Source organism: Panthera leo, chromosome D1 (assembly GCF_018350215.1).
Source record: "Panthera leo isolate Ple1 chromosome D1, P.leo_Ple1_pat1.1, whole genome shotgun sequence".
NCBI classification, from domain to species: Eukaryota; Metazoa; Chordata; class Mammalia; order Carnivora; family Felidae; genus Panthera; species Panthera leo.
Window position 1 is genome coordinate 46,095,045 of NC_056688.1, and position 26,123 is coordinate 46,121,167.

General features: G+C 39.2%; 1 protein-coding gene across 1 annotated transcript; it reads right to left on the reverse strand.

Moving 5' to 3' along the window:
- Positions 1 to 446: 446 nt before the first annotated feature.
- LOC122200881 (protein tyrosine phosphatase type IVA 1-like) lies at positions 447 to 968 on the reverse strand. Its single transcript, XM_042906664.1, has one exon. It carries the CDS (start codon positions 966 to 968, stop codon positions 447 to 449), a length of 522 nt encoding a protein of 173 aa, XP_042762598.1.
- Positions 969 to 26,123: the final 25,155 nt, after the last annotated feature.

Below are 26,123 nucleotides of genomic sequence, written 5' to 3' on the forward strand. Positions count from 1 at the left end.
CCCATAAGCCTTGGTAAGAATCCAATAAAATGAATTTTTGCTAAAACCTGATGTATATCGGTACGCTTGTAGGGTGGCAAACATGAATAACCACATAGGTCCTATTGGCAATATTTGAAATGACTAAAGGAATAAACCACATATGGTTTCCAGTGCTATTCATAATCTAGGATTTTAATTCTGCATGATACTAAAAATACACAAGTATTGTGCTGGATATTTTGGCACCTAATCTCTCAATTTCTTACACATTATTTCTGGCATGGGAATAGTAGTAAGCCAAACATAGAGGCTGCAATTCTGTCAAGCTTGCTCCTTTTTCAATATTCCTATGGAAGCTTCATTAGACTTGTCATTCATTAAGCCTACATGTTGGCTAATATGTACGATAATTAAGTCCTGTCTCAAGTTCCATTTCCAAGGCAACAGCATCAGGCAGCCAAGTTTTATTGAATGTAACAATTGTTTCTATGACCACTGGAGGCTTTGTAGCACAGCCGCATTTTAGAACAGTATTTCTCCAAATACAGAAGTTGCTTAGTGTTAAAAGCTCCATGCCATTTTTGTCTTATAAACTGTACTGCATGTTCATTTTTCATTCCACCTTCAATTAGTGCTAGGGCAACAAGCACTGGAGTTCTCCCAAGACCTGCAACACAGTGAACATCAATACAACAACCAGGTTCTTCATGAAATTTAATGTTGACAAGACTTAACCAGTCCTCAACAATCTGGTTAGATGGTGATGAACCATCATCAAAAGGCCAATCCAGCACCTGGATGCCTTCTTTGTCCACAAGAGCAGTGTTGTAGGTTGCTTCACATACTCTTACTATTGTAGTAACTCCATATTCCTTAAGTTCTTCTATAAATTTGTTGAAGGTTGCACTGGTTGGACTGTGTGTAATAAGAAATTTCATGTTCCTGTATGTGACTTCCACCGGGGCTGGCCGGTTCATTGGAGCCATGTTAATTTAGTTAAAATATTCAATACGGTTACGAAAAAATGTTTTAAAGTTTTGAATACAGAAATTATGTAAAGCAAAGTATCCTCTAATATATTCCACTGGAAATTCTCAATGATTTAAATATGTAATAGAGAGTAACAGGAAATGAAATGAACCTAACAGGAAATAATCCCTCAGTTCGGTATACTGAGTCCATGGAAAGGATGTGCACCCAGGTTTACCCCATCCAGGTCAAAATTCTTGTAAAATGCTCCGATGATGTCAACTGTGCACTTCTGTGCCCAGGATAAGGGCTCTTATGGAGGTTTCTTGGTGCAGTAGTATGAATCTCTCCAGTTCACTTGTCCTCATAAAGGTTGTGCTGTGCCTGGCAGTAATCTCTGGGGCCCTTCAGAAACTCCATAAATGTGTGACCAAGAATACCACAGAAAGGCACCCGTTTACTCATTAAAGACTGTGGCTTAATTATACAACTGTTCCCATGGAGGCGACACAGGGGGCAGCTGTGGCCTTGACTGCAGGGCAGGAAGCTGCAGTGGTTGTCCTGGGGCAGCAGCGACTGGACACCTGGCTCTACTATGCGCCAGCCTCCAAGAAGCCAATCCGCAGGCATTCAGGTGTCCTTGCATTGCAAGAGCTCACTTTCACAGCTGGGGTGACGTGTGCTCCTCTCCACCAATCACAGGAGTAGGGAGGGGCACAAGAAGCTGCCACAAGAAGCTTTGAGCGTGAGGCCTTCCTCACAGCGGACCTCACTACCAGTGCTGGTTGAGGAAGAGAGGCATGGGGGACCCTGAGCTTCCTTCCTCTCCCTATGAAGGAGGTGGGAGGGACACGGGAGGGTGTGAGGGGATGGGTGGGGGTGGGCGTGAAACAAATCCTGAAAGAAGCTGAAAAGAGACACAGAAGTGGACTATGATGGGCAGGAAAGGGAAGGTACTGGAGGAGAATCCCATCCATTCCATTGACTTTGACTGATAAACCTTTTATCATTTGTTTCATGTTTTAGCTGTCTTTTGGGAACACATTGCTAGATTTTTTCTTTAATACAGTCTGACAATATTAGTTTTTTAACTGAAGAAAATTAATTTATGTTGTTGTATTATTTTACATTGTTAATTATTGCTATATTTGCTGTTTTTGCTCTCGTTTTGTGCTATTTGACATATTTATCTCTTTTTTATCCTTCTTGATTTCTTTTGGATTAAGGTTTTTCTCTTCTAAATCCATATGCTAATTCCTCTACTGTGTTGGAATGTTGTGATTGTGGTTCAAACTTCTCAGCAATTATTATAGTTTAGACACTCTTCTAAATCTAAATGGCTTTATGTAAATTCAAGTGGTACAACAACCGTATAAATTACATATTCTTTATTTCCATATCTCTGATTTAAAAAACAAATAAAACCTAGGCGCAGAAAAGTTTTTTCCCCTAAGTTACATAGTAGTAAATGTCAGGGCTGATATTTGAATCCTGAAATTCTGGCTCTAGAGTCTAACTCTCTAATATATATGTGTCCTATCATATATTTTATTTTTATTCTTTTATTACTTAAATAGCTTAGAAGAAGTCAAACATTCAAAATCCTTTCTCATGTCTTGAAGGAATTCAACATGATATATATATATATATATATATATATATATATATATATATATACACACACATACATACATACACATACATATATTGGTTTTTTCTTTGGCAGAGAAAGAGTGCACATGCATGTGAGTAGGGGAGGGGTAGAGGGAGGTGGAAAGGGAGAGAATCCTAAGCAGGCTCCAAGCTGTCAGCTCAGAGCCCAATTCAGGGCTCAATCTCATGAGCCATGAGATCATGACCTGAGCCAAAATCAAGAGTTGGATGCTTAACCTAGTGAGCCACCCAGGCACCCCTCAACAGCTTTAAATATTAATATTGTCAAGCATTTTTGTAACCCCACAAATTACAATGTTGACAAAAAGTCTTTGCTTAAATTTGCCCAATATAAGTGATCAGTTTCTACGTTCACTATTCCTTCCTTGCATCTCTACTCTCTCTTATAAGGTTATTTTTTTTATCCAAGAGCATCTTTTATCCAGGAGCATTTCCAAAAGCTTTAATAAGTTTTTTTTTCTAAAATTCTCTTATTTGAGTTTCATTCTTAATAGTTTTGATAGGTATTTAATTTTACATTGACATGTATTTTCTTAGCCCTTTGAAGACATTCCTTGTTTTCAGTTTTCCTCTGTAATAGCCATAGAATTCTCTAAAATGTCTAGTGTTTGATGGGGTACTTGGGTGGCTCAGTCAGTTAAGCATCTGATGTTTGATTTCAGCTCAGGTCATCATCTCATGAGATCAAGCCCCACATTGGACTCTGTAGGAAATAAGCTTAGGAATTCCCCAGGCTTACACCAATGGGTTAACAAGGCATAAAGAAGTACAAAACCATAAGATGCTCTCACCCAAGTTTGGGTAAACAAGATTAGCACCCCAGAATAGGGAGGTGCAAAGGCTCTGCACCCCCCAGAATAGAGAGGGAGGAGCAAAGACTCCAGAATAGAGAGGGGCACAAAGGCACCCAGTACAAAGGTATATGAGGTAAGCAAGATTAGGCATTCAGGGTGGAAGTGCCCCCCAATTTAGTACTTTAGCAGAAAGCTGCTTTCACAGAAGAGAAAGACCAAGTCAGGCAAACAGATAAATTGGACTATAGACCACTGCACTGCAGGCGAAGTAGCCCAGAATGGAGATGGTTAACAAAAGAAAAGGTGACTTGTTAACCCTGAGATTATTTCCCCTATCTGTCTTATCCCCTCGGCTAGCTAAGATAAACAGACATGGCACCTCCTATCTGCTGTTAACAACCATCTGCCCATCTGCTCGGCGCCAGGATTTTGTTTTATATTGACCCAAACCCAAACCCCTTATATCTTCAAAACCCCCTTTTCCCTCACATCTGCAAGTTAATGTTCCCAGTTTCTTTGTCTCTTTGTACATGCCCATCACGTTTGTAATCCTTCTGATCTTAATAAACAGGGCAAGGACCCTTATTCGGGGCTCTTGTCTTTTCCTGGACATTAGCCATCTCTTGTTTTTCATCCTCTATCCCGCTCTTTTGCTGACCCAAAGAGAACTTTAGAGTTAGAGTCCTACAACAGGGCTCTAAGCTGACAGCGCAGAGCCTGCTTGGGATTTTCTCTCTCTCTCTCTCTCTCTCTCTCTCTGCCCCTCCACCATTCATGCTCTGTCTCTCAAAAATAAACATTTAAAAATAAACAAATAAATAAATATCCACTTTTTGAGCATAACATGATACCAAAAACAGTACAAAAAAGAAAACTATAGGCCAATATCCCTGATGAACATATATGTAAAAATCTTCAACAAAGTAATTAGCAAACCACTTTCAATAATACATTAAAAAGCTCGTTCACTATGATAAAGTAGAATTTATTCAGGGGATGAAAGAATGGTTCAATACTTGCAAATCAATCAACACGATACACTACATTAATAAAGATAAAGGATAAAAATCATATGATCAAGGCATCCGGAAGATGGCGGCGTAGGAGGACGCGGGGCTCACAGCGCGTCCTGCCGATCACTTAGATTCCACCTACACCTGCCTAAAGAACCCAGAAAACCGCCAGAGGATTAGCAGAAGGGAGTCTCCGGAGTCAAGCGCAGACTAGAGGCCCACGGAAGAGGGTAGGAAGGGCGGCGAGGCGGTGCGCGCTCCACGGACTGGCGGGAGGGAGCCGGGGCGGAGGGGCGGCTCGCCGGCCAAGCAGAGCCCCCGAGTCTGGCTGGCAAAAGCGGAGGGGCCAGACAGACTGTGTTCCGACAGCAAGCGCGACTTAGCGTCTGGGAGGTCATAAGTTAACAGCTCTGCTCGGAAAGCGGGAAGGCTGGAGGACAAAGGGAGGGAGAGCTGCTGAGCCCCCGGACGGCAGAGCTCAGCTTGGCGGGGAACAAAGGCGCCAGCGCCATCTCCCCCGCCCATCCCCCAGCCAAAATCCCAAAGGGAACCAGTTCCTGCCAGAGAACTTGCTCGCTCCACGCAAACACCCAACTCTGTGCTTCTGCAGAGCCAAACCTCCGGCAGCGGATCTGACTCCCTCCCGCTGCCACAGGGCTCCTCCTGAAGTGGATCACCTAAGGAGAAGCGAGCTAAGCCTGCCCCTCCAGCCCCCGTGCACCTTGCCCACCCACCCCAGCTAATACGCCAGATCCCCAGCAACACAAGCCTGGCAGTGTGCAAGTAGCCCAGACGGGACACGCCACCCCACAGTGAATCCCGCCCCTAGGAGAGGGGAAGAGAAGGCACACACCAGTCTGACTGTGGCCCCAGCAGTGGGCTGGGGGCAGACATCGGGTCGGACTGCGGCCCCGCCCACTAACTCCAGTTATACACCACAGCACAGGGGAAGTGCACTGCAGGTCCTCACCATGCCAGGGACTCTCCAAAATGACCAAACGGAAGAATTCCCCTCAGAAGAATCTCCAGGAAATAACAACAGCTAATGAACTGATCAAAAAGGATTTAAATAATATAACAGAAAGTGAATTTAGAATAATAGTCATAAAATTAATCGCTGGGCTTGAAAACAGTATACAGGACAGCAGAGAATCTCTTGCCACAAAGATCGAGGGACTAAGGAGCAGTCACGAGGAGTTGAAAAACGCTTTAAACGAATTGCAAAACAAAATGGAATCCACGATGGCTCGGCTTGAAGAGGCAGAGGAGAGAATAGGTGAACTAGAAGATAAAGTTATGGAGAAAGAGGAAGCTGAAAGAAAGAGAGATAAAAAAATCCAGGAGTATGAGGAGAAAATTAGAGAACTAAGTGATACACTAAAAAAAAATAATATACGCATAATTGGTATCCCAGAGGAGGAAGAGAGAGGGAAGGGTGCTGAAGGGGTACTTGAACAAATTATAGCTGAGAACTTCCCTGAACTGGGGAAGGAAAAAGGCATTGAAATCCAAGAGGCACAGAGAACTCCCTTCAGACGTAACTTGAATCGATCTTCTGCACGACATATCATAGTGAAACTGGCAAAATACAAGGATAAAGAGAAAATTCTGAAAGCAGCAAGGGATAAACGTGCCCTCACATATAAAGGGAGACCTATAAGACTCGTGACTGATCTCTCCTTTGAAACTTGGCAGGCCAGAAAGGCTTGGCACGATATCTACAGTGTGCTAAACAGAAAAAATATGCAGCCGAGAATCCTTTATCCAGCAAGTCTGTCATTTAGAATAGAAGGAGAGATAAAGGTCTTCCCAAACAAACAAAAACTGAAGGAATTCGTCACCACGAAACCAGCCCTACAAGAGATCCTAAGGGGGATCCTGTGAGACAAAGTACCAGAGACATCACTACAAGCATAAAACATACAGACATCACAATGACTCTAAACCCATATCTTTCTATAATAACACTGAATGTAAATGGATTAAATGCGCCAACTAAAAGACATAGGGTATCAGAATGGATAAAAAAACAAGACCCATCTATTTGCTGTCTACAAGAGACTCATTTTAGATCTGAGGACACCTTTAGATTGAGAGTGAGGGGATGGAGAACTATTTATCATGCTCCTGGAAGCCAAAAGAAAGCTGGAGTAGCCATACTTATATCAGACAAACTAGACTTTAAATTAAAGGCTGTAACAAGAGATGAAGAAGGGCATTATATAATAATCACAGGGTCTATCCACCAGGAAGAGCTATTATAAATGTCTATGCACCAAATACCCGAGCCCCCAGATATATAAAACAATTACTCATAAACATAAGCAACCTTATTGATAAGAATGTGGTCATTGCAGGGGACTTTAACACCCCACTTACAGAAATGGATAGATCATCTAGACACACAGTCAATAAAGAAACAAGGGCCCTGAATGATACATTGGATCAGATGGACTTGACAGATATATTTAGAACTCTGCATCCCAAAGCAACAGAATATACTTTCTTCTCGAGTGCACATGGAACATTCTCCAAGATAGATCATATACTGGGTCACAAAACAGCCCTTCATAAGTTTACAAGAATTGAAATTATACCATGCATACTTTCAGACCACAATGCTATGAGCTTGAAATCAACCACAGGAAAAAGTCTGGAAAACCTCCAAAAGCATGGAGGTTAAAGAACACCCTACTAACGAATGAGTGGGTCAACCAGGCAATTAGAGAAGAAATTAAAACATATATGGAAACAAACGAAAATGAAAATACAACAATCCAAACGCTTTGGGATGCAGCGAAGGCAGTCCTGAGAGGAAAATACATTGCAATCCAGGCCTATCTCAAGAAACAAGAAAAATCCCAAATACAAAATCTAACAGCACACCTAAAGGAAATAGAAGCAGAACAGCAAAGGCAGCCTAAACCCAGCAGAAGAAGAGAAATCATAAAGATCAGAGCAGAAATAAACAATATAGAATCTAAAAAAACTGTAGAGCAGATCAACGAAACTAAGAGTTGGTTTTTTGAAAAAATAAACAAAATTGACAAACCTCTAGCCAGGCTTCTCAAAAAGAAAAGGGAGATGACCCAAATAGATAAAATCATGAATGAAAATGGAATGATTACAACCAATCCCTCAGAGATACAAACAATTATCAGGGAATACTATGAAAAATTATATGCCAGCAAATTGGACAACCTGGAAGAAATGGACAAATTTCTAAACACCCACACTCTTCCAAAACTCAATCAGGAGGAAATAGAAAGCTTGAACAGACCCATAACCAGCGAAGAAATTGAATCGGTTATCAAAAATCTCCCAACAAATAAGAGTCCAGGACCAGATGGCTTCCCAGGGGAGTTCTACCAGACATTTAAAGCAGAGATAATACCTATCCTTCTCAAGCTATTCCAAGAAATAGAAAGGGAAGGAAAACTTCCAGACTCATTCTATGAAGCCAGTATTACTTTGATTCCTAAACCAGACAGAGACCCAGTAAAAAAAGAGAACTACAGGCCAATATCCCTGATGAATATGGATGCAAAAATTCTTAATAAGATACTAGCAAATCGAATTCAACAGCATATAAAAAGAATTATTCACCATGATCAAGTGGGATTCATTCCTGGGATGCAGGGCTGGTTCAACATTCGCAAATCGATCAACGTGATACATCACATTAACAAAAAAAAAGAGAAGAACCATATGATCCTGTCAATCGATGCAGAAAAGGCCTTTGACAAAATCCAGCACCCTTTCTTAATAAAAACGCTTGAGAAAGTCGGGATAGAAGGAACATACTTAAAGATCATAAAGGCCATTTATGAAAAGCCCACAGCTAACATCATCCTCAACGGGGAAAAACTGAGAGCTTTTTCCCTGAGATCAGGAACACGACAGGGATGCCCACTGTCACCGCTGCTGTTTAATATAGTGCTGGAAGTTCTAGCATCAGCAATCAGACAACAAAAGGAAATCAAAGGCATCAAAATTGGCAAAGATGAAGTCAAGCTTTCGCTTTTTGCAGATGACATGATATTATACATGGAAAATCCGATAGACTCCACCAAAAGTCTGCTAGAACTGATACATGAATTCAGCAAAGTTGCAGGATACAAAATCAATGTGCAGAAATCAGTTGCATTCTTATACACTAACAATGAAGCAACAGAAAGACAAATGAAGAAACTGATCCCATTCACAATTGCACCAAGAAGCATAAAATACCTAGGAATAAATCTAACCAAAGATGTAAAAGATCTGTATGCTGAAAACTATAGAAAGCTTATGCAGGTAATTGAAGAAGATATAAAGAAATGGAAAGACATTCCCTGCTCATGGATTGGAAGAATAAATATTGTCAAAATGTCAATACTACCCAAAGCTATCTACACATTCAATGCAATCCCAATCAAAATTGCACCAGCATTCTTCTCGAAACTAGAACAAGCAATCCTAAAATTCATATGGAACCACAAAAGGCCCCGAATAGCCAAAGTCATTTTGAAGAAGAAGACCAAAGCAGGAGGCATCACAATCCCAGACTTTAGCCTCTACTACAAAGCTGTCATCATCAAGACAGCATGGTATTGGCATAAAAACAGACACATAGACCAATGGAATAGAATAGAAACCCCAGAACTAGACCCACAAACGTATGGCCAACTCATCTTTGACAAAGCAGGGAAGAACATCCAATGGAAAAAAGACAGTCTCTTTAACAAATGGTGCTGGGAGAACTGGACAGCAACATGCAGAAGGTTGAAACTAGACCACTTTCTCACACCATTCACAAAAATAAACTCAAAATGGATAAAGGACCTGAATGTGAGACAGGAAACCATCAAAACCCTAGAGGAGAAAGCAGGAAAAGACCTCTCTGACCTCAGCCGTAGCAATCTCTTACTCGGCACATCCCCAAAGGCAAGGGAATTAAAAGCAAAAGTGAATTACTGGGACCTTATGAAGATAAAAAGCTTCTGCACAGCAAAGGAAACAACCAACAAAACTAAAAGGCAACCAACGGAATGGGAAAAGATATTTGCAAATGACACATCGGACAAAGGGCTAGTATCCAAAATCTATAAAGAGCTCATCAAACTCCACACCCGAAAAACAAATAACCCAGTGAAGAAATGGGCAGAAAACATGAATAGACACTTCTCTAAAGAAGACATCCGGATGGCCAACAGGCACATGAAAAGATGTTCAACGTCGCTCCTTATCAGAGAAATACAAATCAAAACCACACTCAGATACCACCTCACGCCAGTCAGAGTGGCCAAAATGAAGAAATCAGGAGACTATAGATGCTGGAGAGGATGTGGAGAAACAGGAACCCTCTTGCACTGTTGGTGGGAATGCAAATTGGTGCAGCCGCTCTGGAAAGCAGTGTGGAGGTTCCTCAGAAAATTAAAAATAGACCTACCCTATGACCCAGCAATAGCACTGCTAGGAATTTACCCAAGAGATACAGGAGTACTGATGTATAGGGGCACCTGTACCCAAATGTTTATAGCGGCACTCTCAACAATAGCCAAATTATGGAAAGAGCCTAAATGTCCATCAACTGATGAATGGATAAAGAAATTGTGGTTTATATACACAATGGAATACTACGTGGCAATGAGAAAGAATGAAATATGGCCTTTTGTAGCAACATGGATGGAACTGGAGAGTGTGATGCTAAGTGAAATAAGCCATACAGAGAAAGACAGATACCATATGGTTTCACTCTTATGTGGATCCTGAGAAACATAACAGAAACCCATGGGGGAGGGGAAGGAAAAAAAAAAAAAAAAAAAAGAGGTTAGAGTGGGAAAGAGCCAAAGCATAAGAGACTGTTAAGAACTGAGAACAAACTGAGGGTTGATGGGGGGTGGGAGGGAGGGCAGGGTGGGTGATGGGTTTTGAGGAGGGCACCTTTTGGGATGAGCACTGGGTGTTGTATGGAAACCAATTTGACAGTAAATTTCATATATTAAAAAATAAAAAAATAAATAAATAAATAAATAAAAATAAAAAAATAAAAAAATAAAAAAAAATCATATGATCATCTCAATATATGCAGAAAGAGCACTTGTCAAAATTCAACATCTGTTCATGATAAAAACTCTTAAAGTGGATTTAGAGGGAATATACTCAACATAATAAAGACCATTTATGGCAAATCCACAGGTAACATCATCCTTAATGCTGAAAAATGGAGAACTTTTCCTTTAAGATCAGGAATAAGACAAGAATGTCCACTCTCACCACTTTTATTCAACATAGTACTGGAAGTCTTAGCCACAGTAATAAGACAAGAAAAAGAAAGAAAAGACATTCAGACTAGTAAGGAAGAAGTTAATCTGTCACTTTTTGCCAATGACATAATATCATACATGGAAAATCCTGAAGATTCCACCAAAATCTGTTAGAATAAGTGAACTTAGTAAAGTTGTAGGATACAAAATTAACACAGAAATCTGTTGCATTTCTATATACCAATAAAAGAATAGCAGAAAGTGAAATTCAGAAAACAATTCCATTTAAAATTGCACCAAATAGAAGGAAATACCTGGGAATAAATTTGACCAAAGAGGCAAAAGATCTATACTCTGAAAACCCTAAGACACTGAAAAAGAAAACTGAAGATGATACAAACAAATGGAAAGATATTCCATACTCATGGATTGGAAGAACAAACATTGTTAAAATATCCATACTACTGAAAGCAATTACATTCAATGTAATTCTTATCAATATCAACAGCATTTTTCACTAAACCAGAACAAATACTAAAATTTGTATGGAACAACAGAAGACCACAAATAACCAAAGCAATCTTGAGAAAGAACAAAAAAACTACAGATATCAAAATCCCACATTTCAAGGTATACTACAGACCTGTTATAATCAAAATAGACACCTAGATCAATGGAACAAAACAGAGTCCAGAAATAACACCACACATATATGGTCATGTAATTTATGACAAAAGAGGCAAGAACACACAATGGGGAAAAGATAGTCTCTTCAATAAATGGTGCTGGGAAAACTGGACTGCTACATGCAAAAGAATGAAACTAGACCACTTTCTTACACTTTACACAAATATTAACTCAAAATAGATTAAATGCCTAAATGTGAGGCCTGAAACCTATAAGTACTAGAAGAAAACATAGGTAAGTAGTCTCTTTGACATCAATCTTAGAAACATGTTTCTAGATATGTCTTCTTAAGCAAGGGAAACAAAAGCAGAAATAAACTATTGGGAGAATACAGAAATAAAATGCTTTTGGGTGCCTGGGTTGCTCAGTTGGTTAAGCATCCAACTCTTGATTTCGGTTCAAGTAATGATCACACAGTTCATGAGATCAAGCCCCACATCAGGCTCTATTCTGATAGCACGGGGCCTGCTTGGGATGTTCACTCTCTCTCTCTCTCTCTCAAAATAAATAAACATTTTTTTAAAACAGCTTTTGCACAGTGAAGAAAACCATCAACAGAATTAAAAGACAACCTATTGAATGGGAGAAGATATTTGCAAATGATATATCCTATAAGGAGTTAATATCCAAAATATATATTAAAAAAAAGTTCTACAACACACACACACACACACACACACACACACACACACACACACACAACACACACACACCAAATAATCCAATTTTAAAATGGGCAGAGGACCTGAACAGGTGTTTTTCCAAAAAAGACATACAGATGGCCAACAGACACCTGAAAGCATGCTCAAATCACTAATCATCAGGGAAATGCAAATCAAACCCACAATGAGATATCACCTTACACCTGTCAGAATGGCTAGTATCAAAAAGACAAAACATAACAAGTCTGGCAAGAATGTGGAGGAAAATAAACCCTTGAACACTGTTGGTGGGGATGTAAACTGGTGCAGCCACTATGGAAAACATTATGGACATTCCTCAAAAAATTAAAAATAAGAATATCATATGATCTAATAATTCTTCCTTTGGGTATTTATCCAAAGAAAATGCAAACATTAATTCAAAAACATATATGTGGTCCTATGCTTATTGCAGCATTATGTACAAGAGCCAAGATATGGAAGCAATCTAAGTGTCCAATGATAGATGAATGGATAAAGAAGAAGTGGTATATATATGCAATGGAATATTACTCAGCCATAAAAAAGAATGAGATCTTGCCATTTGTAACAACATGGATGGACCTAGAGGGTATTATACTAAGTGAAATAAGTCAGACGGAGAAAGGCAACTACCATGTAATTTCACTTACGTGTGGAATCTAAAAAACAAAACAAACAAAGAAAGACTTAAATACAAAGAACAAACCAGTGGTTTCTAGAGAGGATATGGGAAAGGAATGGGTAAAACAAATAAAGGGGATTAAGAGGTACAAATTTCCAGTTATGGAATAAATTAAGTCATGAAGATGCAAAGTACAGCATAGGGAATATAGTCAATAATATCATAATAACATTGTATGGTAACAGATAGTGCCAACACTGTTTTGTGAGTCATGTATAGAAATGTTGAATCAATATGTTGTACATCTGAAGCTAATATAACAATGTATGCAACAATATAACAATATATGTTAATTAAACTCAAAAATTTTTAAAGCAGAAACAGACCCATAAATACAGAGAACAAACTGGTGGTTTTCAGAGGGGAAGGGAGTGGGGGCATGGGCAAAATGGGTGAAGGGGATTGAGAGGTATAGACTCCCATTCATTCCAATTATCGAATGAGTACGTCATGGGGATGAAATGTTCGGCAGAGGGAATATAGTGAATGGTATTGTAATAGCATTGTATACTGACAGATGGTAGCTACAATTTGTGGTGAACTATATAACATACAGTTGTCAAATCACTATGTTGTACACCTGAAACCAATATAGCATTGTGTGTCAACCAAACTTCAAGAAAAATAAAATGTCTAGGATTTGTTTCCTGGCCTATTGCATGGCCTACAATAATAAAGCTCAATTTCTTCCTTCTTTCCTCTTCCTTCCCTCTTCTCTCTTTTCTTCCTTTTTCCTTTCTTAATTTCTTCTATAATAACTCAGTTCACTAGATGGAGTGGAGCAAGGCAGTTGTCTGTACAGGGGTGCAGAGGATACTAGAGTCTGGGGTTGGGGGAGAAGGGCTTTCAAGCAACAGTAGGGGTGGTAGTAGCAGCCTCATACAAAGCCCAAGCAGAGTGGAGAGGACATATACATAAGTATTTATCCAATAATAATACATTGGGGTTAATGGGGATCAATTCTCACTGTCAGATAGGAGTTACAAATACAGAAAGGGAGAAAAGTAGAAATAACTCTAGGATTTTGAATTGGAATTGGTTGTATCTGTGTGAACTCTTAACACAGAGGAAAGAGTTATGGTGATACAGATGTGTGTGTGTGTGTGTGTGTGTGTGTGTGTGTGTGTGTGTGTGTGTGTGAGTGTGTGTGTGTGAATTCCCCAGCTTCATCCACAGAGAGCAAAGAGAGCCTGAAACAATGACATCCCACTAGCAATGAGAACAACTAGCACTCATATCATGGTTTCTTAATACCATTCTCCATTAAAAGGAACCAAGTCTCCTTAAAGAAATGGCTGGTTTCAGAGCTAAGGCAGGAAAAAATACAAGAGCTGCCTGGAACATACCTTGTTATGACAGCAAGAAAGTTTTCAAAGAATGATAGGAATATGCCAAAAGGACAGAGAAAACAAACCAAGGGAGTTTAAAGAGACCTAAATGTTACATGGATGGGATCACAACTAAATGTAATGTGGATGGGATCTTGGAAGAGAAAAAGGACGTTAGGGTTAAACCAGTGCAATGTGAGTAAAGTATGAAGTTTAGTTAATGGTAAAGTACCAATGTTGGTTCCTTAGTTATGACTAAAGTATCATAGAAATAGAAGATGTTAACAATGGGGGAACTAGGTTAGGAATATGCAAGGAACTCTATAGAACCATTCTAAGATCTGTAAAAGCATAGAAGCCAGTTTTAAGGGCTCCCATTGGTCATGATTTTTTTATCAATGCACTGAATAAAATAGATACCCTTAAGTCTATGCTGATACACTAAATAGAAGCAAATACTTTGCCTTACAGTAGAATGCCAACTAATAATGTAACAGGAATGGTAGAATTTAAAAAGCCCTGTATTTAGCAATCATTATCATAATTATTCATTTAGCAAAGAAATATCAATAGATGCTAGAACTAGTGGGTGAAAGTTGATAAGGAATGGGATACTTATTTACATTCCAAATTACCTACTACAAAAAAAACCAATTTGTTAAAAAAGAGAGTGCTAAACTTGGCAGGCATCCCTTAATCAAATGAACAAAATTAACATGACTAGTAATGGAACAAATTGAATTGTGTACCACCTGATAGGAGGATTGCAAGGAACATAGCATCCCACCTGTGATATTCCTGACAAAAAATATGTTAATGGAATTTTATGATGAGGAAAAATCTGACAAATCCAAATGGAAGGACTGAAATCAAGGGTATCAGCCATGGAAATCAAGTAAATGCTGAAGACTGTTCCAGGTTGAAGGATATTAAGGGGATAATGGCAACTAAATGTAACACATTATTATAGATTTGGATCCTTTTGTTTAGAAGGACATCATTGGGACAACTGGAAAAATCTGAATTGAGTCTTTTAATTATATAGTAACAATGAATCAATATTAATTTTCTGATTTTGGTGATTATATTGTGGTTTTATGGGAGAATATCCTTATTCATAAGGTATCATATCCTAAAATATTCAGAATTGATAAGGCATATGTCCGCAACTTGCTTGCTTTTAGTTCTGGCTGGGGTAAGGAGGACAGGAGGATATATATTTTTTAATTTTTTAATGTTTATTTATTTTTGAGAGAGAGAGAGTGAGAGTGCAAGCAGGGGAGGGGAAGAGAGAGAGGGAGACACAAAATCTGAAACACGTTTCAGGCTATGACCTGTTAGCACACAGCCAGACATGGGGCTCAAACTCACAAACTGTGAGATGACCTGAGCTAAAATCAGACACGTAACCAATTGAGCCACCCAGACACCCCAGGATATTTTTTAACATTCTTGAATCTTCTCTGCAAGTTTGAAATAATTTCACATAAAAAAAATATCTTAAGTATTATTTTAAAAGACTCAGATCACAGATCCTTGCTGCTTAGACTCTTGCTCTTTGTGTTTGCCTCTGGGGACTTATTTTACAGCTTTACATTTTTAAAAGGTTTTTAAAATATTTTTGCTAGCGTTGTCATTTATTTTGTAGCTCCCTCCCCCCAAAATTTCAGGTTATGGCAGACTGGCAGTGTCCCCTGTGTTCCATTTTCCCCATATTTAGTACTAGCATTCCCTTAGTATTTCACTAGACATCACCACCAAGTTAGAGACTTCATTTCCCAAGTTCCCTTACAGCACAGTGGGGCCATGTGATTAAATTCTGGTCAATGGACCATGGACAGAAATAATGGTGCCACTTCCAATTTATACTCCTTTAAAAAATGCACACTTGTTCCCCTGCCCCTTTCTTCCTACTTGCTAATTGGGAAATGTTAAGAAATGGAGCAGTTGCCTTGACCCAGTGGTGGAAACCACAGGAGAACCTAGTAGAGACACCTACTATCTTAAGACTACTTATCTCTAGACTGTTCCTTGAGAGAAAAATACACTTCTGTCTTGGTTAAGCCACTGTTATTTGATCTCTGCTAAAGCACTATCCTAACAAAATTTAAGTACAACCTGACTTGGTGGAAAGGCAAAAGAAGGAAGAATAAAGACTCAAAATCACAATAAAACACCTTCTGATGCTGGCCAAGATAGAGTAAGCTCACCACAGGATTTCTCTCTGATCCTAGCTGAAGAGAATACCAATATCAACTATCTGAAGACACTGAAAAGTAAGCAATAGCAGAGAGATTGTGTAAGGAAGCCAAAACTTGAAGAATGACTGGCATAGTGATGAATTTACTGGTGAATTTATTCCTCCTCTTGCTTTGACCTAAGGGCAAATCTTTCTATCCAGAGAACCAGGAAAAAGGTCCCTTGTGAGCTGGACAATATGAAGAGAATCCCCTTTGTTCCTTTTTTTGTGCCTCCCTGGCGTGCCCCAAGGCCAGCAGTCATGAAGCTGTGCAGGGGTAGCAGCAGCAGCAGTAGTGGTGGTGACATTGTAAACACCTAAGACCTGGAGAGACCCTGTCCTCGTGGCCAGAGAAACCAGGAAAACAGACCCCTGTGGTCAGAAGAATGGGAATAATATGTTATTTTATTCTGTCTTGTCCCTCACTGCTTTGCTCCAAGTTCAGCCCAACATGTGGAACTTTGGGACATCACAATGAGCCAAAACTCTGGAAAAAAAAAATCATGGCTTTATAGCTAGAGGACTGGGAATAGGGGACTAAAGAATGAGGGAGAAATTCTAGTAAGAGAGCTGGAGAAAGTAATCTAATTCTATGTATGAGTCAATACAAATCTCAAGTTTACTCCCCAATTGCACATGTGAAAACACAACCTTTGAGAATTGAATTGATATCATAGCTATTATCTACAGAAAGAAAGAACTTATATTCTTGGGACACCTGGGTGGTTCAGTCAGTTAAATGTCCAACTCTTTATTTCAGCTCAGGTCATGATCTCACAGTTTATGAGATCAAGCTCTTCATTGGGCTCTGTGGTGACAGCATAGAGTCTGCTTGCAAACTCTCCTTCTTTCTGCCCCTCCCCTGCTCATGCTTGCTCTCTTTCTCAAAATAAATAAACTTAAAAAAATTTTTTTAATGTTTATTTATTTTGAGAGAGAGAGAGAGACAGAGCATGAGCAGGGGAGGGGCAGAGAGAGAAGGAGACACAGAATCGAAGCTGGCTCCAGGCTCTAAGCTGTCACTACAGAGCCTGACGCGGGTCTCAAACTCACAGACCAGGAGATCATGACCTGAGCCGAAGTCAGATGCTCAACCAACTGAGCCACCCAGGTGCCCCTAAATAAACTAACTTAAAAACAAAAAAGGAACTTGTATTCTGAACATCAAGATCTAGCTTGCTTTAAAAAAAAAAAAAAATCAACATTTTCCAGATGATTTTAACAGGACCCAGAGTTTCACAATATTCAAAATGCCCAAGGGAGAGGGGCCAACATGGCGGAGAAGTAAGGGGATCCATACTTCCCGTGTCTCTCAAAGAAGGGCTGAAGCCAAAGGACTTTGAACCCCAAGAGTCTGGGAGGAAAAGAGACTGAGTCTACCAGGGAGAAACTGGGACAACCTGATGGGCTATAGGTGGGTGAATGCAAAGTGGGGGAGATAAAACGGGAAGTATAGGCACAGAGGGGAGGGATCCACTTCTGTGCAGAGACAAAGAAGAGAAAGCGCCGCTGGGGAAGCATAGGACTGTATCTGGACTAGAGGAAAAACCTCAGACCGGAACGGAGAGAGATCCCATCTCTAACTCCAGGTTAGAGGATCTCTAACTGCAGATCCCATCTTCGGACTGGGGCTGGCTGCCCTGTTGGTGCATCCAGGGAGGAGGGGAGCCACCTTCAGTTCGGTGGTAGATCAGGGGCACAGTCTGAAGCAGCAGAAACAGGTCCCCTCCCCTGAAGTCCTGCAGCACAGGGCAAAACCAGCCAGGACCGCATATTGGGAGATGCTTCCCCAGTACCGGGGAGCATGAAGTGGGAGTTTAATTCCCAGCCACGCACCGGGGCAAAGGAGTTGTCTGACCAAGACAGATAGCCTCCTCTGCATCCACGGCACAGTGAGGATGGCTCCAAAGGAGTGATTTGGGACACCCGGTTGTGGAGGAAAGAGTGGGGTGTCACATTTTTCTTGCCGCCACCACCAAGGCAGGGCCTTAGGGATTGGTAAACAAGGCCCACAGTGGAGGCTGGACCAGCCTACACCCCTCTGCACTGGGTAACTGCATAATCTACTGGAGCAGGATAGACACTATGGACCCAGACGCCCCCCCCCCCCCCCCCCGCACCAGACCAGTGCTGCTGCATTGCCTGGATTAATTCTAGGACAATTCTTGCTATATAGATATATTCTCCCTTCCATTTCTCTTTCCTATCTCTTCCCTCCTGTAGGCTGGTTACTCTGGTTATTGGTTTGTTTAAACAGACATATTTAATCCATTCTCTTGATACATGTTCTACACCTCCTTCTTTACATTCCTTTCTCTCTCTCTGGAATAATCAAGCCATATAGTTTCACTGTCTGGGCAACTTTATCTTCATTTCCTTTTCCCCTTTCTCTCTCTCTGGATTAAGCCTTTTAGCCTCTCTGCCTGGTCAATGTTTATTTTTTCTTTTTCCCCACCCCTGTCATTTCTCTGTTTATATGTGCTCTTCCATCAGCACTGCCTCCACCCTGTTCTTTACTTGTAGCTGGTGTTTCTGGGTTTTTTGCTTTTGGATTGTTTTTAGTTTTTCTGTTTTTGTCTGTCTGTTTGTTTGTTTTATTTGTTTGTGTGTTGGCATGTTTTTATTTCCTATTTGTCTGTCTGCTTCTTTTCTTTTCCAGGGCTACTTCAAGGAACAAATCAAAGCAAACCTGGTGGAGTGTCCAAAAAATTACTATGAGTAGGGAAATAAAATAACCAAAGTCACAACAACAGAGAGCAAGTAACACTCTCCAAAAAACACCTCCTGAAGGGCCAGGCCCTGGACAGTGTATTTTTTAATTTTTTTAAAATGTTTTTATTTATTTTTGAGACAGAGAGAGACAGAGCATGAGCAGAGGAGGGGCAGAGAGAGAGGGAGACACAGAATCTGAAGGAGGCTCCAGGCTCTGAGCTGTCAGCACAGAGCCTGACACAGGGCTCGAACTCACAGACCATGAGATCATAACCTGAGCCAAAGTCAGAAGCTCAACCGACTGAGCCACCCAGGCACCTTGACCCCTGTTTAATATAGCAGTGCTCGCAGGTGCAGAGCACATAACAAGCTTTTAAAACTCATAAGGGACAGAAAACTAGCCAAAATGATGAAACAGCAGAAGTCTCCTAATAGAATTCCAGGAAAAAGTCACAACCAAAGAATTGATAAAAACAGATATAAGCAACATAAATGAACAAGAATTTAGAATAATAGTCATAAAATTAATTATTTGGCTTGAAAAAAGCATAGAAGACAGCAGAGAATCTACTGCTACAGAGATCAAGGGACTAAAAAATAGTCATGATGAATTAAAAAAATGCTATAAATGAGGTACAAAATAAAACAGAGGTGGCCATAGTGCGGATGGGAGAGGCAGAGGGAAGAATAGGTGAATTAGAGGATAAAATTATGGAAAAAGAGGAAGTTGAGAAAAAGAGATTTTAAAAAATCCAAGATCATGAGGGGAGAATTAGAGAACTAAGTGATTCAATCAAATGGAACAATATCCATATCACAGGAATTCCAGAAGAAGAAAAGAGAGAGAAAGGGGCTGAAGATGTACTTGAACTAATCATGGCTGAGAACTTCCCTGATCTGGGAAACAGGCATTGAAATCCAAGAGGCACAGAGAACTCCCTTCAGACATAACTTGAATCGATCTTCTGCATGAGATATAGTGAAACTGGCAAACTACAAGGATAAAAAGAGAATTCTGAAAGCAGCTAGGGATAAACGGGACTTAACATGCAAAGGTAGACACATAAGGGTAGTAGCAGACCTATCTACTGAAACTTGGCAGGCCAGAAAGGAATGGCAGGAAATCTTCAATGTGATTAACAGGAAAAATATGCAGCAAAGAATCCTTTATCCAGCAAGTCTGTCATTCAGAATAGAAGGAGAGATAAAGCTTTTCCCAAACAAAAACTGAAGGAATTCATCACCACTAAACCAGGCTTACAAGAGATCCTAAGGGGGACTCTGTGAATGAAATGTTGCAAGGACCACAAAGTACCAGAGACATCACTACAAGCATGAGACCTGCAGACATCACAATGACTCTAAACCCAGATTTTTCAATAATAACACTGAATGTAAATGAACTAAATGCTCCAATTAAAAGACATAGGGTATCAGAATGCATAAAAAAAGACCCATCTATTTTCTGTCTATAGGAGACTCATTTTAGACCTGAGGACACCTTCAGATTGAAAGTGAGGGGACAGAGAACTATCTATCATGCTACTGGAAGTCAAAAGAAAGCTGAAGTAGCCATACTTATATCAAACAAACTAGACTTTAAATTAAAGGTTGTAACAAGAGATGAAGAAAGGCATTATATAATAATTACAGGGTCTATCCATCAGGAAGAACTAACAATTATAAATGTCTATGCACCGAATTCAGATGCACTCAAATATATAAAACAATTAATCACAAACATAAACAATTTTATTGATAAGAATGTGTTAGATGCAGGGGATTTTAATACTCCACTTACAACAATAGACAGATCATCTAGACAGAGAATCAGTAATGAAACAATGGCCCTCAACAATGCATTGGACCAGATGGACTTGACAGATATATTTAGAACTCTACATCCCAAAGCAGCAGAATATACTTTCTTCTTGAGTGCACATGGAACATTCTTCAAGATAGATCACATACTGGGCCACAAAACAACCCTCAATAAACACAAAAGAATTGAGATCATACCATGCACACTTTCAGATCACAATGCTATGAAACTTGAAATCAACCACAGGAAAAAATATGGAAAACCTCGAAAAGCATGGAGGTCAAAGAACATCCTACTAAAGAATGAATGGGTCAACCAGACAATTAGAGAAGAAATTTAAAAATATGTGGAAACAAATGAAAATGAAAATACAACAATCCAAACCCTTTGGAATGCAGAAAAGACAGTCCTAAGAGGAAAATACATTGCAATCCAGGCATATCTCAAGAAACAAGAAAAATCCCAAATATAAAATCTAACAGCACACCTAAAGGAATCAGAAGCAGAACAGCAAAGAAACCCCAAACCCAGCCAAAGAGGAGAAATAATAAAGATCAGAACAGAAATAAACAATATAAAATCCAAAAAAATAAATAAAATTTTGATAAACCTCTAGCCAGGCTTCTCAAAAAGACAGAGGACCCAAATTGATAAAATCATGAATACAAATGGATTTATTACAGTCAATCCCTCAGAAATACAAGCAATCATTAGGGAATACTATGAAAAATTATATGCCAACAAACTGAACAACCTGGAAGAAATGGACAAATTCCTAAATACCCACAAACTTCCAAAACTCAAATGGGAAGAAATATAAAATTTGAACAGACCCATAACTAGTGAAGAAATTGAATCAGTTATCAAAAATCTCCCAGCAAATGAGTCCTGGACCAGATGGCTTCCCTGGGGAATTCTACCAGACCTTTAAAGCAGAGTTAATACCTATTCTTCTCAAGCTGTTCCAAAAAATAGAAATGGAAGGAAAACGTCTGGACTCATTCTATGAAGCCAGCATTACTTTGATTCCCAAACCAGACAGAGACCCAGCAAAAAAAGAGAACTACAGACCAATATCCCTGATGAATATGGATGCAAGAATTCTCAACAAGATACTAGCAAATAGAATTCAACAGCATATAAAAAGAATTATTCACCATGATCAAGTGGGATTCATTCCTGGGATGCAGGGCTAGTTCAATATTCACAAATCAATCAATGTGATGCATCACATTCATAAAAAAAAAAAGAACCATATGATCATGTCAATAGATGAGGAAAAAGCATATGACAAAATACAGTATCCTTTCTTTATTTTTTTTTAACGTTTATTTATTTTTGAGACAGAGAGAGACAGAGCATGAACGGTGGAGGGTCAGAGAGAGGGAGACACAGAATCTGAAACAGGCTCCAGGCTCTGAGCTGTCAGCACAGAGCCCGACGTGGGGCTTGAACTCACGGACCGTGAGATCATGACCTGAGCCGAAGTCGGACACTTAACCGACTGAGCCACCCAGGGGCCCCCAGTATCCTTTCTTAATAAAAACCCTCAAGAAAGTCAGGACAGAAGGAACATACTTAAACATCATAAAAGCCATTTATGAAAAGCCCACAGCTAATATCATCCTCAGTGGGGAAAAACTGAGAGCTTTCCCCCTGAGATCAGGAACATGACAGGGATGTCCACTCTCCAGCTATTGTTTAGCAGTGTTGGAAATCGTAGCATCGGTAATCAGACAAATAAAATGAAACAAAAGACATCCAAATTGGCAAAGATGAAGTCAAACTTTCACTTTTTGCAGATGACATGATACTATACATGGAAAACCCAACAGACTCCACCAAAAGTCTGCTAGAACTGATACATGAAATCAGCAAAGTTGCAGGGTACAAAATCAATGTACAGAAATCGGTTGCATTTTTATACACCAATAATGAAGCAACAGAAAGAGAAATAAAGAAACTGATCCCATTCACAATTGCACCAAGAACCATAAAATAGCTAGGAATAAACCTAACCAAAGATGTAAAAGATCTATATGCTGAAAACTATAGAAAGCTTCTGAAAGAAATTGAAGAAGACACAAAAAAATGGAAAAACATCCCATGCTCATGGATTGGAAGAATATTGTTAAAATGTCAATACTACCCAAAGCAATCTACACTTTCAATGCAATCCCAATCAAAATTGCACCAGCATTCTTCTCCAAGCTAGAACAAACAATCCTAAAATTTGTATGGAACCTCAAAAGATCCTGAATAGCCAAAGTAGTATTGAAAAAGAAAACCAAAGCGTGAGTTATCACAATCCCAGACTTTACCTTTACTACAAAACTATAATCATCAAGACAGGATGGTATTGGCACAAAAACAGACACAGAGACCAATAGAATAGAATAGAGAACCCAGAATTGGACCCACAAATGTATGGCCAACTAATCTTTGACAAAGCAGGAAAGAGTATCCAATGGAAAAGACTGTCTCTTTAGCAAATGGTGCTGGGAGAACTGGACAGCAACATGCAGAAGAATGAAACTAGACCACTTTCTTACGACATACACAAAAATGAAATCAAAATGGATAAAGGACCTGAATGTGAGACAGATAATGTGTGAAGATAAAAAGCTTCTGCACTGCAATGGAAACAATCAACAAAACTAAAAGGCAACTGACTGAATGGGAAAAGATATTTGCAAATGACATATAGGATAAAGGGCTAGTAACCAAAACCTATAAAGAACTCATCAAACTCAACACCTGAAAACCAAATAATCCAGTGAAGAAATGGGCAGAAGACATGAGTAGACACTTTTCTAAAGAAGACATCCAGATGGCCAACAGACACATGAAAAGATGCTCAACATCACTCCTCATCAGGGAAATACAAATCAAACTGCAATGAGATACCACCTCATGCCAGTCAGAGTGGCTAAAATGAACAAATTAGGAGACTACAGATGCTGGCGAGGATGTGGAGAAACAGGAAGCCTCTTGCACTGTTGGTGGGAATGCAAACTGGTGCAGCCGCTCTGGAAAGCAGTGTGGAGTTTCCTCAAAAAATTAAAAATAGAACTACCATATGACTCAGCAATAGCACTGCTAGGAATTTACCCAAGGGATACAGGAGTTATGATGCATAGGGGAACATGTACCCCAATGTTTATAGCAAGGCTTTCAACAATTGCCAAATTATGGAAAGAGCCTAAATGTCCATCAACTGACGAATGGATAAAGAAGATGTGATTTATATATATAATGGAATACTACTTGGCAATGAGAAAGAATGAAATCTGGCCATTTGCAGCAACATGGATGGAACTGGAGGGTATGATCCTAAGTGAAATAAGTCAGTCAGAGAAAGACAGATACCATATGTTTTCACTCATGTGGATCTTGAGAAACTTAAAAGAAGACCATGGTGGAGGGAAAGGAGAAAAAGAAAAAGTTACAGAGAGGAAGGGAGGCAAACCATAAGAGACTCTTAGATACTGAGAACAAGCTGAGGGTTGATGGGGGGTGGGGGAAAGGGTAAAGTGGGTGATGGGCATTGAGGAGGGCACTTGTTGGGATGAGCACTGGGTATTGTATGGAGACCAGTTTGAAAATAAATTATATTTTTAAAAATGTCCAAGATACAATACAAAACTATTCAACATACCAAGAAAATGTAACTTATTTTCAAGGAAAAAGACAACAAATGCCAACCCAAGATCACCTCAATATTGAAATCCTCAGATAAAGTCCTTAAAGCAGATATTATAACCATAATCCATGAGGTAAAAGTAAAGATTATGAAATAAATGAAAAGATAGAAGTTCTCAGGAGAAACAGAAAATATTTTTTAAAAAAGGAAATTTTAGAACTGAAAAAAATATAATGCAAAATTCACTGTGGATTCAACAACACAACATCGATGATGAAGAAGAGAATCTGAATTTGAAGATAAATTAACAGAAATTATCCCATCTGAAAAATAGAGAAAAAAATGGTAAAAATAATAATTAATAAAGCCTTCAAGACTTGTGGGGATATATCAAAGGTTTAAAATACATTTCATTGGACTCCCAAAGGAGAGGAGATAGGTACAGAACAAAAATGTGAATAATGGACAAACCCCTTCCCAAATTTGTTAAAAGACAAACATTTAAAGATTTGAGAAATTCAGTAAACGAAGCATAATAAACCCAAACACACCAAAGATATATTATAATAAAATTCTAAAAATCAAAAATAAAGAAAAAATCTTGAAAGCAGCCAGATAAAGACTCATTACATAAAGGGAGAACAATGATTCAGAAGGCTGAATTTTTCATCAGAAATCATGGAACCAGAAACAATAGAATGAAGTCCATTCAAAATGCTATTTCCAGCAAAAATGCCCTTCAGGTACAATGGCAAAATAAAGACACTCTCGGATGAATGAAAAACAAAATATACACTGTTATACACTGAATTGTTACCCCTCCAAATTCATGTGTTCAAGTCCTAACATCCAGTGCTTCAGAATGTGACTAGACATAGGACCTTTAAAGAGGTTAAGTTAAATTAAGTTAAAATGAGGACAGTAGAGTGGGCCCTAATCCAGTGGAACTGATGTCCTTAATAAAGGAGGAAATTAGGACACAGACACAAACTCAAAGCAAGCAAAAGATAGAAAATAACAAAGAGTAGAAATCAATCACATTGAAAAAACACAAATTGAGAGAAACTAATGGAATCAAAAGCTGGTTCTTTGAAAGACCAATATATTTTTTAAAACTTCTAGCCAGACTGACCAAGAAAAAAAAGAAGACAAAAATTACTTATATTGAGAATCAAAGAGGGAATTTCACTACAAACACCACAGACATGAATAGGGAAAACTAACAACCGTATGACCATAAATTCAACAATAGCTGAAAGTCCTTGATATGTCTTCCCAAAATTAAATTCATCATTTTAACCCTCCCAGCAAAGAAGACTCCAGGCCTGGATGGTTTCATTACTCAATTCTCCAAGTATGTAAGAAAGGACACCAATTATATACAATATCTTCCAGAAAATAGAAGAAAAGGGAACACTTCTCAACTCATTTTATAAGGTCATCATTGCCCTGATATCAAAACTTAAGGAAAACTCTACAAAAAATAATGTTACAAAATATGATCAGAACATTACAAGAAACCCATAACAAGCCTTTAACACATGACTTGTGAAACATCCTTCCTTCTCCACATCCTATCCCGCTATAATCCTGCAAAACCAAACCTAACTAAACCCCCAAGAAAGCCTTCAGGTACATGTATGCAGC